The following is an 18,532-nucleotide window of genomic DNA, read 5'->3' as shown; positions in this document are numbered from 1 at the left end:
ACACACGGGAGAACCACATCGGGGAAGCGGAACAGTGGGCGGAAGAAAATCATGAGTGACAGGTCACGCCGGGTATTAAAGCGCATTGTCACGCAGAACCGTCGAGCCACTGCCTAGCAAGTGACGGAGGAACTCAATCAGCACCTCCCCACCCTGTTTCGACAGTCACAGTCCGCCACGAATTACATAACATCAACTTACGGGGTCGTGTTGCACGGGCAAAACCGCTCATCAGGGACCATAACGCTTTCGCACGCCGCAAATTGTGCCGCGACCATGCAACTTGGGCCGTTAAGGACTGGAAACGTGGGATATGGTTCGGATGAGTCATCCCTCACCCTATTCCCAACCACGGGCTGTGTTTATGTGTGGAGAACGCCCAAAGAAGCTTATGATCTGCAGTGTCTCCGCCCAACTATGAAATATGGCGGCGGCTCGGTGATGCTGTGGGCCAACATATCATGGTTTTCATTGGGTCCTGTGGTCACACTTAGCGGACGAATCACTGGCAACGATTATGTCGCAATTTTAGGAGACCACTTGCATCCTATGGTCCGGATGTTGTTCCCGGACAATGACGCCATCTTCCAGGATGATAATGCGCCCATTCACACAGCTGGCGTTGTTGCAGCGTGGTTTGAGGGACATCGGGATGAAGTTCAACACTTCCCCTGGCCCGCCCAATCCCCAGATCTCAACATAATTGAACATCTGTGGTCCGTCTTGGAAACACGACTCCGGCGACGATTTCCACTTCCATCCTCTCCCACAGAACTGGCCGATGCCCTGCACGAGGAATGGTGTAAAATTCCACTTGCTACCATTCACGACCTCTATGCCTCCATCCCACGTCGCATCAAGGCTGTTCTGAAGGTGAAAGGTGGCCAGACACCATATTAATCTGGTAAGTTGCAATTTCGTTCAGGTGTTTCCATTTTTCTGATCACCATCTGTATATGAACAATAAAACTTCGCATTTAGACTTCTAGACACCTAAAACAAATATTAACCATGTAAACATATCGATATCATATATAAAAAAAGAACATGCAAATATGCAAAAATTCACACTCTAGTCATGACATTTTTTCTATGTGAATGAATAATGCTGTACGAATAAATGATGATATTATTTAATAATTTAAAGATATACTGAGACATTAGAATTATATTTACTCTTTACGTATGGATTCTAAAGTATAACTTCATCTATGGTTTAAACAAAGGCATGCAGTAACATTTAAAACTATTGTTGAAGCCTTCAGTGACTTCACATATAATCTATGGCCGACCAAGGGTCGAAACATTAATTATCTATGTTTCTACTGCCCAATCACACTGAAAGGGTATTTAGATAAACATTGCAATGTAAAAGTCATTAATAGTTACACATAGGCCTATGACCTGCCAGATGGTCATAATCTGTGATCACATGTCTTTGGTGCACGGAAGTCCCGGGTTCGATCTGTGAAAAAGCATTTAATTATACCTTAAACTCGGAGATCACGTGGCATATAACCTTGATGCTAAAAAGAGACACGAAAGTCCAATGCAACTAGCGTACCTTAGATTTAATTCCCAGAGAGAAAACTAATCTTACGTAAGGGGAAAACTTGGTCCTAAACGATACCTTACACAACTTAAATGTCAAATAAACAAGAAATTTAGGAATGATCCAAAAAATTGCATCAAAAGATTGCGATCTTAGCCAATAATTAGTTTTTGGATTACGGGCCACAAAATTTTTGAACGGCTCCTAAATCGAGTTTTCGTTTGTTTTTTTTTTAAATAGGAATAAGCACATCATACTGAGTTAAGTGATAGTTTGGGTTTGGTTACACTATATGTAATTCTCCAGACATAAGGCGTACAATAAAAGTTTTGATTGACATATATTGGATCTTTTGATGTATTTTTGGATCAGGAGTCCCAAAATTTTCGAACGGCCGCTAAATCGAGTTTTCGTATCTTTTACGGAATAAGCACATCATACTAAGTTAAGTGATAGTTTGGGTTTGGCTACATTTTTTGTAGTTTTCCAGAAATAAGGCCTATAACAAAAGTTTTGCCTGAAATATATTGGATTTTTTGATAAAGAAAGTAATTAAAAAATATTCTTTTTGGTACATTTATTGAATACATATTTGTACTAACGAACTTAACGTAAGTATAACTCAGACCCAATGGTAATGAAAATAACAAAAATTTTACATCAAATGAAGACAACTTCCTTTTTTAAAAAATGAAGCTAAATATTTCTAATTTTTCTTACACTAAAACATAAAATTGATAATTTGCATTGTAAGTTTTCAGTATCTAAGTACTTACAAAATAAGGGAATCTAAAATTGAAACATTTCCCCACCTTTTTATTAATTAATCTTTGTTGCCTAATATGTAATACGTTTGCTTAATGACGTATAAGTACGTCATATATCTCAATGACATGTCACTCAACTAAAAAGAATTTTTAGAATACTTGATTATCTAGTGTGTACAATTTTAATGTTTTTTTAAAAGTTCGCAATATTTACATATTCTGTAAAACTAAATGAGCATCCTCAATTTATAAATCTGAACGTTACTCCATTATATCTTGAATATACGTATAATTATAGGATAGATAAAGAAACAAGATGAAATCAATTGCTAATAAATCACCATAAAGAAAGAACTTTAAGGAATGTTTATCTCCAATAGGAAGATATGAGAAAGGCCATAGAATTATATTTCCTAGTGCCATGTTAGCAGCCCAAGCTGCTTGCACGAATGGCTCCCAGTGTGGTCTTGCTTGGCTGAAAGAAAGTTCTGAACCAGCAACATAAAACATTACATCGGCTGCAGCAAATAATACCAATTGTGGAATCTGCCAAAGCATATTTACAGAAATCGGTGGTACTATTTGGTGCAAATTAGCTGTTGTGCTGTTTGAACTGATACAAACAAGAAGTGTGTAAAGTCCTCCTCTGTCTAAGGAGTAAGTTCCCAATAACTGTCTAGTTTTCTGATTTGGGACGAAAATTGCTTTATATGTTCCACTAGATTTTAATGTATGAACTTCGCCAGCCCTGACTTGTTCTCTGACTTTATAATAATACGTATTAGCTTTCGTACTTAGTTCTACCGTCTTGTCATCGTCACAATTGTCACTATTTGTCGCACATAATAAATCGTTATGAATAACACAAATCGTGGGAAGTGCACTATCAAGTCTTCCTACATCAGGAGTAAAATCTGTATCGAAAATAGTTAACTCTTGATTCGATATGCTGATAACGTAGGATAGAGCTGCATTCTTTCGAGCATTAACCGTAAAAGTTGAAATGTTTTGTCGTAGAGAAAACGTTTGGCTACAATTATCAAGCACATTAATTTCAAATGTTGTATTCAAATCAGCATCATAATTTACCCAAACATCCAACGGGTTAAGAACTTTATCACCCAAACTAAGTTTACAAGGCATTCCATTGAATATTCTTAAGTGAGCTTTGCTAGATGTGGGCACTACATTATACGTTGGTTCAATGAAAATTTCCAGAACTCCGCATGTAAAACATGAAAGAATAATTAAGAACAAACCAACTCCCATCTTTGTCAGCGGAGTAGTTAGTATATCACGCTTCTCTAAAATAGGATATATTCTTTTAATAATAATATATGCCATAATTAATATAAAAATTGGAACACTCTGTTTGACGTATTTTGGGTGAATATATATAATTTTAAGATTCCCGTTCATTTTAGAAGCTTGGGAGCGAAATTCATTTCTGAGCTTATTGTTTACAGCAAAATATATTATACTAGGAATGAAAACCAACAAAAGTTTCAGAGTAGAGTTAATTTCCGATATGAATGTTGGAGGATATTTGTTGTCGGCATACGCGTATAACACCCAATTTTCTCTTATATGTCCGATTTTAAGTTTTTTGTACGTGGCAGTGAGTAGACATCTACATGCTCTGAAAATTTTATTGTGTGGTTCCACCGTTGTGTACGTTTTCTCTCCAGTTCTGAAACATAACATTAGAAGGAAACCACTTACAGTTCCTATGATATCACTTACACAATATTCACTATTACCAATACAAACAGCATCAGTTTTTAACCAGGAAGTTAGAGGGTAAAGTATCGCTGCCACTAAATTGTTAAGCATATACATCTTTGATACGTACTTTATTAATTCTCTCTGACTTCTAGGGTCATAGAAAACAAGTGCTCCAAAGGGTATTAAGCATACATCAAAAATTCCTGAAGCCGGTGTTGTGATAAAGAATGTGAAGTCCACGATATACCCTTGGAAATTCTTAAGAAACGAAAGATTACTACAGATCCATATAAGAATACTAACTAATTGTATAAGAGTGCAAATATACATTATACCATACAATCCATAACACTTCTGTAGAATTGGTAATGCAAATATTGAAATACCATATTTCAAAAGGTTTTTAATATTACTAGGTTTAAGATAGGTCGATTTTTCCAAACTCCTGGATGCAGTCATTCGGTAATGTAGTGATATTGTAGTACTAGTAGACAGAAGGTTTGAAAGATATATATAGAGCAACGCTTCTGTAATCCGATCTTCAGTATTATATCTTCCTTGGTAGTATGAGTATTCATTGGAACCGGCTGAAGTGATTTCATCGGGAAAACTAGTTGTCTGTGTTTCCACATTCGGACGTTGTCCTTTCAGATGAAGTTCAAATTGATCTGTATTGGGATTTACTGGATAAACAAGAATTCTAGGGCGCAATCCTTTATCATTTTTATGATAATAAGTTTTCGGAATTTCTCTAGATATATGCTCAGTCATTTCAGAAGAATGAAGTTTGTCTTATTCAGTAAATATTGCTACATCTCTTCGTAACTTATTTTTCTCATTGGTACATGACACTTTTCTAAGTGTAACTGAATCCCTTTTGTACACATCAACATCCACGAGAGCTTTAGATTGTGGATCTTCATTTGAAGTGTGGAGTGTTGCTTAATAAGTCAGAAATACAGAAAGATGTTTATCATAAATAAAATAAGTACGTTGTTTAGAGCTCTTTTTTTCTTTCTTCCAAACTCAATTGATATTTCTTCATGTGCAAACCTGGATTTCAGTCACCTACATCACTGAATATATTTTTTATAAATAATTATGTTGAAATTTTGTAAGTTCAATGTAAAAATTATAAAGGATATAGTATACGTAAAGCCGCGTCAGTTCCCGAAGGAGCTGGACGCTCATACTTTTAGGGATTATTCATTGAGTATCTACGAACGTACCAAGGGGGTAACAAAGTGACTTTGATTTACTTATCGACTTTTACGAAAATAAAAAAGAACGTACCTGTACTTTATATCTGCATGTGTATGCCCTTGTACTTTATCTATGACTATGTGTGTGGGGGGGAATATAACGCATATCGCATGTCTTGTGCACATGGATACTTCTTACTATTGCACTACGTAGAAAATTTATGGTATTTCATGTAGAAGTGGTAATAGAACACAAAAGAAACGCAGATCACGACGTTCTCATGTATACTATTACCATTATTAAAATCACATATGATGATCAAAGATGGCGGTTAAACCAACTTTATTCTTTCATTCGTAAACATACAGGGTTTTCCAAAGCAAGATTGTCTACGTATGGAAGGTGATTCCTAACGCCAAGTTAATAAAAAGTTCATATGGAACTATGGGAAAAAGTGCTTAGTTTCACCGCTAGGACTGCCCAAAAGTGAGGAAAAGCTACTACAACACGCGTAATTTCGTTCACGAGAAACTGTAGAGTGGTGGTTCATATCAGTGTAATAGAATTATACACATGTTTTCCAAAAATGCATATTTTAGTAAAGTGCAAAGTATGTGCAAGAGATTTCCTACAGGGTATAATTTCAAGACATGCTTAGAACAAAATTCTCCGATACACTCTGATTAAAGATGAGCCCAAAGCAGGGTTGTTGGAATTTTTCACAGCCCGAAATCCCCAAGTATTTTTTTGGGGGGGGGGAATCCACATAAAAACACAATAAAACCCAAAAAAGCCCACCTCAAAAATATACTTCAAAACTTGGATTGAAACAATAATCTTAATATGATTATAATTACTTTTTTAAATCGTACTTCTTAGTGTATTTCTAGTTTCAAAATTGGCTTAAAATATATATTTACCACCAAAACAAAATACCATTAAAAACAAAAAAAGGTTTGGGAATCATTCATAATGAATTCTGTTTGCACTCGATCAAATTAGCTGTAACACTGTTCAACCGTAATCTATTATACAAAAATGAAAATAATCTTGTTTGTGCGCGCAACACGGGGATACGGAATACGGAACGAATTTTTGGTTGCAGTTATCACGTACCTCGAACTAGGGTTACTTTGACTGAAATCCCTGTTCAATAGGGGAGAGGAGGATCCAAATCTATGCTAAAATCTTAGTGTATCTCATAATTCTGTCAAGTTAGGAACATGAAATTTTTTTATGTAAATTCCCATTAAAAGTAAGTGTAGCGGTGTCGCAGTATTTTTGAGAGTTTCCATTTAAAGTGGGCAAGGAAGCATTTTCTATAATTTGAAAACGATGTTGCCTGTTGTTTCTGATCACATCACACGGGAAAACGGTTAAGCAGTTTGAAATGAATTTTTGAACATACAATAATTAGTACTACCGTGAGTTGGGTTTTTTATAATACTTTGATTCAAGGATGCATTCTAAGAGAAAGAGTACAGGAAGTTCGAAATTCATGTAAAAAAAAAAAAAAAAAAAAAAGGTCACGAGCCCGCCAAGTTGAGGGAAAATGAAACTCCTAATTAAAAATAAGTTGGCATGTGTTGCAACATTTTTTAAAATTTTCATTTTAAGGAGAGGAGGTGATTTTCCATAATTCCTTTATTTCCATTGAAAGCGATGATGCCTGTTGTTTGTAATCACATCACGGAGAAACGGTTGAACAGTTTGAAATTAAGTTTGGAATATAGTTCATTATTTATTTATTTATTTATTTATTGTGTTACTTTGATTAAAGTGCGCATCGTAATGGAAGTAAAGGATGTTCACATTTCAGCCAAAATTACAGTATCTCGTGAGCACGTCAAGTTAGGAAGATGAAATTCGGTATATAAACACCTCACTAAAAATAAGGGGACACGTCACTTCCTGTTTTTGAAAATTTCAATTTTGAGGGAACATAGATGGTGTTTTCTACTATTTCTTTCTTCATATTGAAACCGACGATGTCTATTGTTTGTGATCGCGTTCTTTTGAAATAAGTCCTTTTTGAAGTCTACCACAGACTGAAGAAGGAAGTTGCATCTACCGACAGTACTATCTGTTGCATGTAGAAGAAAATTCTGCTACATATTTTTTGCGGTGAGTGATAGTCTTTCTGCTTTATCTCATTTAATATAATCACCGCTCGTAATATTGTGATAGTTTGAAATAAGTTTTAGAACATAGTTTGTACCTTCCTCAAGCTGGGATATTATCATGTAACATTCTTTAAAAGAATTATTCTAAGGGAGAAGGAGGTTAAAAATTCAGGCCAGAAATATAATATGGAACATAAACATGGCAGCACGCCATTTCCAACATTTCACTTCTAAAAAAGGACTTTATTTTAGAGAAACAACATCCATTCAATAAAGCCATTTTTTTATCTCTGGCTCCTGAACGTTGAGGTACTATTCCAGTATTTGCCCAGTTTTGAGTGAAACTCAGGACGGCTGGCTCAGGGATTATTTGAATCATAAGTGTAAGAGGGGATTTTATTTCTATTCTGTACTACATAAAATTATTCACCTCTTTGTTACTGTAGAAAATTGTGTACCTTCTTCTTTCTAGAAATCGAAATATAAGCGAGTTCAATGGTGAAAACGTGTATGGGACTTCACGGATTCCTTGTGCATCATTTTTTCTTTCTTTTTCGTTATTTTTAAGTTCAGTTCAATGTCTCATGATTATGCGTCAAGGGTAAGAGAGACTGTGATCATATGGATAATAATGGTGGCATAACGAAAGTGGTACGGAACGGAAGAATCCCGAGAATACTCATAAACACGATGCTTGTCCACCACAAAGCGCACTTGGCGGAAGCTGGGATCGAACTAGGAATCCGTGGTAACATAACGAAATTCCATAGTTTCATGTGTACAGTAGAACATATATGCTTAGATGGTATTTTAAGTAGAAATATGGCTTTGAATATACACAATTTAATAAATTCCACTGGACTGGATTTCTTTTTAAAAGCTCTACGTTTTCACAACCCTGGTCCAAAGCAGGCAAAAGGTAAGTCTTGATAGCAGTAAATACAGAATGTGTCAGCGGAAAGTCTGGAGTATTAAGAAACACCAGCTCCACGATTCCTAGTATTCAGAATAACCCGTACTGGGATGTAGATTAGATTAAATTAGATTCATTGATCATTCTGTAGACCATATTACATGTACATTTGCACAAAATGGTATAGAATTTGTCAGTATATATAATATATACAGTACTTAGAACAAATACAATGCTCTTCTTTAACAAGGCCAAACCAACTTTACAATCTATATAACAATAATATATATGGACTAATTTACTATTTTATTTACTAGTTACTTTATATATATATATATATATATATATATATATATATATATATTCATGCATGTTTGTATTTACCATTTGATATATACAATAGGGATTTAATTATTTTTCGAAGTTTCACAATGAGCTGCTAAGGTATTCCTCTACTGTATAAAATGTTATTTAATAGCAGTTTAATAACAGTAAGTTGACAAAGAAGGTCTTTTCATGAGTATTTTCTACGTAACCAGGTAGCTTATAATACAGTTTCACACCCATATAAATACGTGATTTTCTATGTTTAGATATTCTACGATACACAATAGATAAGTTATCTCTTCCATGTGTAAGATAGCTTTAAATATGTACAAAGAAGGAACTATCATTATATTCAAATGGTTCAAATAGTTTCCTACAGCTGGTGCGTTTCGGTGATTTTGTAATGATTCTTATGACACATTTTGTTGTTTGAAAAAATTTTGAAGTTTTGGCGAAGACCCCCAGAAGGCAATTCCGTATTTAATATGAAAATAGAATATGGCATAGTACAGAGACAAAATTGATTGTAGATTCAGTATTAGAACTAGAGCTCGTATTATGAACATATTCTGAGCTAATTTTTTGCTTAGCTTGTCTACATGTTCTTGCCATGAAAATTTATGATCTAGATACATACGTAAAAATTTTACGGTATTAGTAAATGTACATACTTCATGAGTCATGGATATCTGCGGTAGTTGCTGTGATGTTGCGTGAGAAATTGTAGTAGACACATTTTCTTTTATCTACATTTAATTTTAATTTATTTGCAGAAAACCATTGCGTAAGTTGGGATGTTGTAAGATCAATGGCTTCTTGCGAGTTATTTCTGTATTTTTCAGCTACAATTACTGTTGTATCATGAGCCGAAAAAAAAGCAGATTACCCCTTTCTATATTTAAGGGTAAATCATTTAGATACAGAAGAAACAATTTAGGTCCCAGAACTGTCCCTTGTGGAACACCTTTCCTATTTATTTGAGTTTATTTTGCTCAGAGTTTTAGTTTTTTCTTCTATATGAAGAATTCGTACGATTTGTTTACGATTGTATGATTTGAATCGCTCCAAAGCAATACCCCTAATACCATATTTTTCTAATTTACCAAAAAGTATATCATGGTCTACACAATCAAAAGCTTTTGAAAGATCACAATATTTCAGCGTTTCCCAACCGGTGTTCCGCGGCACACTGGTGTGCCGCGAATGGGCCGCTGGTGTGCCGCGAAAAAATCGAAACAAATTATTAATTCTATACGAACCAAATTGCAAGACAGGGGAAAATGTATATTTATATTTCACATTACTATGAACCTCTACTATAAATCTACAATTTTAAATTTCATACTGTGTTACTTTTCTGTACATTTTTAACCCATTACCAGCCAAACACTTGTATCGTTGTTAATGTCATAAAATGTGTTTATCAGTGGCGGCTCGTGCTACTTATACTTAGGAGGGCTGCATAAAATAAAACACCTTATTTAGAAATTATTTCCATTCGATGGTCCTTCCTTGTAGTAAATTTTTCGATAACGCTATCATTGAAGTTAGGGATCTTTTCAACCGTTTCCTTTTCTATTGATAACATGGCAAGTATCGTTAACCATTCTTCTCCCATTGTATTTCTTAGAAAAGTTTTCACACTTTTAAGGGTAGAAGAGCATCATTCAGGTTCACTTGTAGTTAGCGGCAACGTTATGAATATTTTCGAAAGTTTTAGCACTTCAGAAAAGTGGAAGCAAGACTATTGCTTATAACGTTCTGGAAATTTCACAGCAGCACCAAGTTTCCTGATCTCTTCTCTTGCACAAACTACACTAAATTCAGTGTGAAGTTCATCTTTATCAAAAACAGGTGAGCTCTGTACATTTACTGAAGATTTATTCGAGAAAGGAAGCACTAAATTGATCAAAATTAGAGTTCTGCAAAAGTAAAGATATAGATAAGAGGTCTGTAAAATGGAAGCGCAGGATTACTTGGTTTAAAACAACGTCACACTTCTTTGGCTACGTGTGCTCTTGACTGTGTATTTGAAACAATTCTCTTTTGGGTTTGATTTTACGTTTCGGTATCAACTAGTTCTATTGATTTCCTGATTTTATTAATTTCAGTGGTGAAAGCAGATAAATATAACTGAACTTTTGCTGCATTTATATAATGACTATGTAAGTTGGTTATATAGAATATTTAGATGTGGCGTAACTAAGTGAAAAAAATAGCCAGAAACAAAATTCTTCATTCATTAAGCATTAGGGTGTATCTCTTTCACTACAAGGCAGACGCTTCATTCATTGTTGTAGTGCTTGAGATCTCGGATTCTGACAAAATTTGGAAGCATTCTTTTATTTCTTCCTGCTTTCCATAGACCACATTAAGTCTTAGATTTAAAATTTCATCTGGTTGGTCCACCACTGGGTATCCACTTTGCAAAACAGGAATCTAAAACTGCTGTTCTGTTATGAGAGCGAGAAAAAACCGGGATAGCAGAAAGATTAGAAAATAATATTCTGGCTTTAGTGTTTTGTCTGGTGGCTTTTTCCATTACAAAATTTAATTGATGAGCAAAACAGCGCACAAAATAAGCACTAGGATACATTTATCTCACTTTGGCCTCGACTCCATTTATAGCCCCACTCACCACAGGTGCACCATCATAGCTTTGGCCAATGAGGCGGCCACGCATAAGAAAGAAACAGACCACTCTAAAAGAACTAAAAAAAAAAAAACTAATTGTATAGTTTCATATTTCATAGATTTTTCCCCTTGTCTTTAGAAACACTGATACGAGTACAGAAGATAAAAGTCACAAATAACAGCAGATCACTTGCACGACATTACGATAATACTGAAAGAAATTTAAAAAAATAAATATAATCGCATTTTGAAAGAATTAAATATAATCGAATATTGCACACAGAATAAATCAGTTGCCTACTAGAAACATTCCCTAAGCAGGCAAACAAATAAACCCCAAACAACATAAGTATACTCAGTGTTGCTAATCAAAGAAAGGGGGATTATGCCTCTCGAAGCTAAAATCAGAAACTAAAGTTTTGTATAGGATTGGCCAGGGGATATTTCCCTGGAGTTGGCAAGCCTGAATATACGTACTCGTCGCTGGAGCAGACGAACACAAAATGAGAAGAATGCGCTCGTGCAAACTGTCAAGCATCCGAAAGGACTGCATGTAAAGCAGTCCACATGTTACCAGTCAAGACATGCTAAAAAGGGGAGGAAGTGGAATCATAGCATCGTAAGAACGGCCAGGCGAGATTGTACTGACAGTCCCAGGGGGTGAAGTGGAACAACAAATTTGCTTCAAGGAGGTGAAAAATTGAAGAACAAAACGCGCGTAAAAAAGGCATAAATATAAAGATTGATTATTAGGTCTCGAATTGGAAATATGGAATTACATTGGGGGGGCTGCAGTCCTGCAGCCTTCCCCCACGGGCCGCCGCTGGTGTTTATTCATAACTGTTTGAGATATAAAGTCGACTAAAAGCAGGGAATTTCATAGGTGAATTCTGTATCATGCAGAAGAGACTGTGAACAAATGAGGGGAAATGAAATATTGGAAGAATATCTTTCCAAACACTTTCAAAAAATAATAAAATAAACCGTCCCAAAAAAGGGACAATGGCTGATAATGGGTTAATGTTGAAAAACGTATTTATCATTGTCATGACCATTATTACTTCTTTATTGTTGCAGACTATTTCGTAACTTGAAATTTTAACATATCATTCAATAAATTCAACAAAGCAAGCATGCATACAAATTACCTACATTTGTGTTTTAAAAGTATAGGAGATTTGTTTATTTGTTCGTTATTTTGTGATATTCCCTTTTAGTTAGAGGTTAGATACAGTTTTCGAAAGAGAAAGTGGATTTTTAAAAACCCGAGTCCTATATTTCATTGCTATTGTTTTCTATTTTAATATTAGAATGAAAAATAAGTATAATGATTTAGCACGGGGGAAAATCAGTGATCGAGCTTTCTTCTCTGTAAGAAGGAAATTAGTAATCACATTAAAATACCACGGTAATTATATATATATATATATATATATATATATGGGTGTGCCGCGAGAATTCAAGTTACACCTGTAGTGTGCCGCAAGTTGAAAAAGGTTGGGAAACGCTGCAATATTTGCTTACAGGGTTGACTTTTTGATCAACAGACGTTATTGCTACCTTGATATGTTCATATATGGCAGTATGTTCCACAGTATATTTCACGTTTATTACACGCATAAGGTCAAATGATGATATATTGCATCACACATAATCTTACCCAATCCACACTAGGCTTAAGAAACCTAAGTAAAACCAATCCTACACAAACCAAATTTGACCTAAACTAGCCTGAACTAGTGCTCTCAACGGGTCGGGTCGGGTTGAAGACCGACCCGACCCGACCCGTGACCCGAATTGACTGACCCGACCCGACCCGAGTGACCCGACCCGTGATCCGATCCGATTGACCTGACCCGACAACTCGACTGGAGCTGACCCGATTGACCCGACTCGACAAACCGAGCCGAATAACCCGACCCGACAACCCGACCCGAGCTGACCCGACTAACCCGGCCCGAGCTGACCCGACTGACCCGGCCCGACAACCCGACCCGAGTTGACCCGACCCGATCCGTAACCGGACCCGAGCTGACCCAACTGACCCGGCCTGATAACCCGACCCGTGTTTACCCGACCCGACCCGTTTGAGAGCACTATGGTGGACACACTGGGTGAACGCCAAAATGCACTCCCATTGGGAATTCAACCCGGACCACGTGTACCGAAGTCTTACACGTTAACCACTAGCTAGATCAAGCGGGGGATTTGTATATGCATCTTAATGAATATTTGGCACTTTTGAGGTTTGGTTATTTCTTTTTATAACTGATACCAGTGTCCGACGTGGGAGAAATTTATTATTTTTTTCTTTAGTTCTATGTGACAAAATTTTTATTCAAGGTCAGTGTTCTCATGTGCTCGGATGGCAGGGGGTCTTCTCAGAAGGCAGTAGCAAGATTCCCTTGGCGGAGACAAAAGGAAATCGTTTAACTACAATGATAAGGGTTGAGGAAACGGGAGAACACATGTGATTTTTTCCAACCCTTCAACTTTCATTCCAAAATAGATTCTTATGATTCCGGGACACGCGCCACTTTGATTTTTCTTTCTCGGTAATTAAAACGTATTTTACAGTATATATAGTTGCAAGTAAGAAGATACATAATATGAATTTTGTAATTTAAAATTTAAAAATACAGTATGATAATTAATTATAAAGTACTAATTTTATTTCATCACTTTCAGCCCAACAAATGAAATTCAAACAATTCGTACCCTGGGTCTTGGACATCAATACTGCGTTTTATTCTTTGTCTCGCACAGTCAAGTCTTGGTCCTGCATTTCGTAGTCTTGGTGGTCTTTCATGCTATACAAGAGCCAACAATGCTCGCCTCATCGGTACAAATGAAGACCAAGTGTGATTTTGATTATGGTCTTTCATACTATACGGAAAGCAAGAAAATATGCTAATCGCTACTTCGTGATCACCAAAACAAGGCCAAAAGCAAGATTACTATGCACTTGGTCTTGCATATCCAATCTTTATCTTATTCTTGTATCGATGTTGTTGGGCTTGGTGAAATAAAATGAAATATGCAGTTTAAGATCCCTCGATTCTGCACCGAGGCTAAGGGATATGGTGACCATGAGAAATGAATGCAATGGTGGAATGAAGAAAGTGGGAAGAAACAGAAGAACCTCGAGAAGAACCCACTACACAGCGTTTCTCCACCACAAAGCCCACTTAGCACAAGCTGGGATCGAACCATGGACACCATGCACCAGAGATGAATTCTCTACCACTGAGCTACCGAAGCCCTGCTTGGGCTTGGTGTCCATATCCAATCTTTCTTTTGGCCTTGGTTAAACAACTTCTAGTTTTGTTCTAAATCCGGACTCCATATTGGCGTAGATATTAATATTACAGTCGATTGGTAAAATCAATCTTCCACATTTAAAAATTAAAGTACACACAAATACAAAAATAAGCATTTACCATAAAAACACTAGCTGCAAGTGTTCAAAATAAATTTATGGCTTCTATAAAATCAATTGAAAATTGCTATTTTTAATTAGGCAGCTAGTGAAAAACAGCAGCTTTCGACTCCAGCCGAGTTTAAGCTCAACCTAAACTCAGTTGACCAAAGTGAACTGACCCCACTGACCCGACCCGAGTGTCCTGACCCGTAACCCGACTGGAGCTGACCCGACTAGTTTGAGAGCACTAGCCTGAACGCAACAATAAACTAAATTATGGAAGGATGTTTGGTTTATATACGGCCGATTTGGTAACGCTGTTGTCACCTTTGTAGTTGTACTTATCACTGTGTAGTCTCAATTTGTAGGTGCCGAAGTGTCTGTTGGTGCCACTGAAATATCTCGAATTGAAAAGGCAAATAATGTTATTTTCCACATCCATTTCTTGCACAATCGAATAGTGAAACAGTGCCGGGAAAAGTTTAATCAAACGAGTTATCACAGCTAACGATACAGCAGTCAAAGAAACAGGTCCATGCAGAAATATTCGACAACAAAAGGAAAAATTGGAGATTACCAGCTAAAGTGTCGCCTCAGGTGCTTCGTGGAATTCGACCAGGCCAAAAGAAACACCATCTCAACATGACAAGGTCCACAGACTAAATCTAGTGCATTATCCACAACCTAACCAGATATCACGTTGGTTAACATAAGGCGAACTACTGGAAACTGCAGAAGAGAGAGTTATTACACAATGCAAGACGGTTGTCACATTGGATTATGCCTACATTTATCTCACTATATGCCAATTTCGTGCCGTGATACCTCTTTATGGGGAAGAATTCTTTGTGGAATGGTTATGCTACTTGTTTCAAGTGATGGCAGAAAAAAATTCAATTTGAGGCTTACTGTGTCAAATAGGATTGAATGTGCTCGTCGTTTGTTTATTATAAAATTGTTGTTCCCATATTGGGCTTATTTCTCAAAGCAAAAGTCTTGAATATGTTTATAGAAGTCGTAAAATAGTAATTTTAGACTCATAATAAAAGTCATCTGTAAATACAAATGTTGATACTTAAATTTTTCATGGTATTTGATTTTGAAAACTTACGCTAGTATCTCAAGACTAGTAGTTTTGAGAAGTACGTCCGTTCAGAACAAAGGGGACATTCAGTACCAGTCTTTCTACAATTCTGCGCATAGTAACGCAAAAAAAAGAAAAAAGAAAAAAGAAAAAAGAAAAGAAAAGAAAAAGAAAAAAGATCATTGTAACTACTACGCTGGTTATTACAAATTTTGTATTGCGTTGACCCAAGGCATCTGCCCGCAAGATTTTAAATAACTTTTCCTAGTGGAAAACTTTTTAAAAAAGTACGAACTATACGTAGTTTTCTAATTTTGTTGTGATATTTTTAATTATATAATGAAACTCACTAAAGCTCGTTGGGGGCTTCGCCCCCAGACCCCCGGTCATGGATTTGCCATGAACTTTGTCAACTTCTAGAAAACTATTCTGTAAGAATTTACTTCCCTTTAAACACTAAACTTATCACCAACACATACGTCAATTCAACGGGTATTATTTCCTGCATTTCACTTTGAACAGCAAATACAGAATTTATTGAAAACAACTATATTCCTACGTGTACTCTGACAATCATGTAAATGTCTTATTATGCTCGCTTTGCGCACATCTATACATATAAGAAACAACAACAGTACTTTTTTTTTTCTGCCACACAATAGCGGACACTGTCTTGGAATCTCCTACATGATAAACCTTACATTTACCACAAACACTCATGGTTTACAAATATAAATTTTGTTGCAGGAGTTTTAAACATCTATTCATAGCGTTTTCGTAAACACTACGTTTTGCCATGTTATATATTACAATGTATTATAATGGTGTACTGGGGTATAATTGTATATACATATTACCTAAAGCAAAAGTACTTCATATCTGTTATATAAAAGTGGGAAAATATTTGCGTTCTTTCGACATATTTATTTTTGTATTTTCACCGAAGACTACAATTTAGTAGATAATCATTTCTCAATAACTCAAAATCATATTTATTATTACAATCAGCTAACAAAACATGATTTCAATAATAATATCCTCTAAAAAAGCGCATACATAAAGCCATCAGTACTCCGACTTAAGAGGTATATAATTCCATAGATGCTGACCCCTTATGTACTATGTGAGCAGTAAGTAGAAACTTGAACATGTGAAAATTTAAGTAGTTCAGCAGTCCGGTGGAAACATTTCAGACTACTACGGGAGAGACCTGGGTTCGATCCCCATCAATTTTTCAATTTTTTTTCTTTCTTAAACTTTTATTTCGTTAACATATTGATTGTCAATAAGGTTGAGTCTAATATACACGGCATTTCATTCTGCTTTGCCCGCCAGAGAAACAATTGAATCGAAAGGAGCACTTTTCCACGTATCTCATATATTATAACTATACGCTGCCGACCACACAACTGCCAAAAGGCGTTTGTGTGTATGTGGTTAAAAATTAAAATATTACGCCCCTTTTTGAGCATCTATTATGACTATTTTTCAAACCGTTGTTCCGATACTAACGTACTTCCGATTTGGAGGCTGGATGTGTGGTACATATTCTAAACTTGTTATACGAGGATCAACAATGAGAATAAAAGGGGACATTTTGTGCGATCATTTTTTCGATTTCTTGCATTGTTTCGAAGATATCAGCTAATTTCCGGTTTGAAGAACATACTGTTACCGCGAGACCTATGTCGTACAAACGATGTCCAGTGTTTCTTCTAGACCTGTATTTCTTTGGGGTTTGGCACCGCCGGAGCTTTGACAGTGCCTCTCGGAGCACATCAAAATAATACCTCTTATAATACAAAACGTGGAACGTCTGAACAAAAGACCTGGCTTCGATCCTCATCAAGTTCTTTTCCGATTTTTTCTTTCTTCTAAAATGTATTTTTATAGCATATATTGATTGCCCATAAGCATTATACACGGCATTTCATTCCAACCGGTCCCACCACACAAACTATTAAATCGAAAGGGGCACTTTTCCGCGTATCTTATATATCATAACTATCTACGCTGAGGACGAGGCAATTGTCAAGAGGTGCCCATTTGTGTGTGTGTATGTATGAGTGTATGTGTCTATTTCCTTAAAATTAATAATTTTATATTTTCCAGTTGTGGTATTGACTTCAAACTTGGTATCCGCATGTATCTTAAGGAGGGAGATAAAAGGGGAGATATTTTGCAATCATTTCCAGTTTGAAGCAGACACTGTTGTCGCGAGACAAAATGAATTGTTATCTCGTATGGACACTATATCGTGAAAATGATGCCCAATGTTTCTTTCAGACTGTTTTTTGGGGGACACTGCTTCCTCAGAGTGCCTCTAGAGGAGAACAAAATAATACAATAATAAATAGAATATTATCAGCAGTGCCAACGGGCTTATAATCCCCGCCCCGAAACATTGCTTCGAAAGAGACACTGGTAATGCTCCATTTTCCAGAGCTACATATGTTCGATTTTAAATACTTCAGTATCGTCTCGAAACTTCACACGAACATACTGCCTCGTTTCGAGACCATCTCAAAAGTTGACGTACGAGACCATCTCTACGTATGTAATAATGAAAATATTTTGTTAGCGCAATTCGAACAGAAAATACTTTGCTAATACGAAGAAAAATACAAGACAAAAGACCCTTTAGCCGGGAATAGATCCCAGACCTGCTACTTGAAAAGCACAAACGTTACCTCTGAGCCAAGCTCGTACGTTGATTTATGTTTGTTCTGTTATGTTTAACATAGCACATAAGGCACATCAAGCCAATTCAACAACATGGCAAC

General features: G+C 36.1%; 1 protein-coding gene across 1 annotated transcript; it reads right to left on the bottom strand.

The window, feature by feature from the left end:
- Nucleotides 1-2,580: 2,580 nt before the first annotated feature.
- Nucleotides 2,581-3,663, bottom strand: LOC145675165 (peptide transporter family 1-like). Its single transcript, XM_081745537.1, has one exon. The coding sequence runs from the start codon at nucleotides 3,661-3,663 to the stop codon at nucleotides 2,581-2,583; it is 1,083 nt and encodes a 360-aa protein (XP_081601663.1).
- Nucleotides 3,664-18,532: the final 14,869 nt, after the last annotated feature.

Source organism: Thermobia domestica, chromosome 18 (assembly GCF_964235325.1).
Source record: "Thermobia domestica chromosome 18, izTheDome1.hap1.1, whole genome shotgun sequence".
Classification (NCBI taxonomy): Eukaryota; Metazoa; Arthropoda; class Insecta; order Zygentoma; family Lepismatidae; genus Thermobia; species Thermobia domestica.
This window is presented reverse-complemented; position numbering and strand designations above follow the sequence as displayed.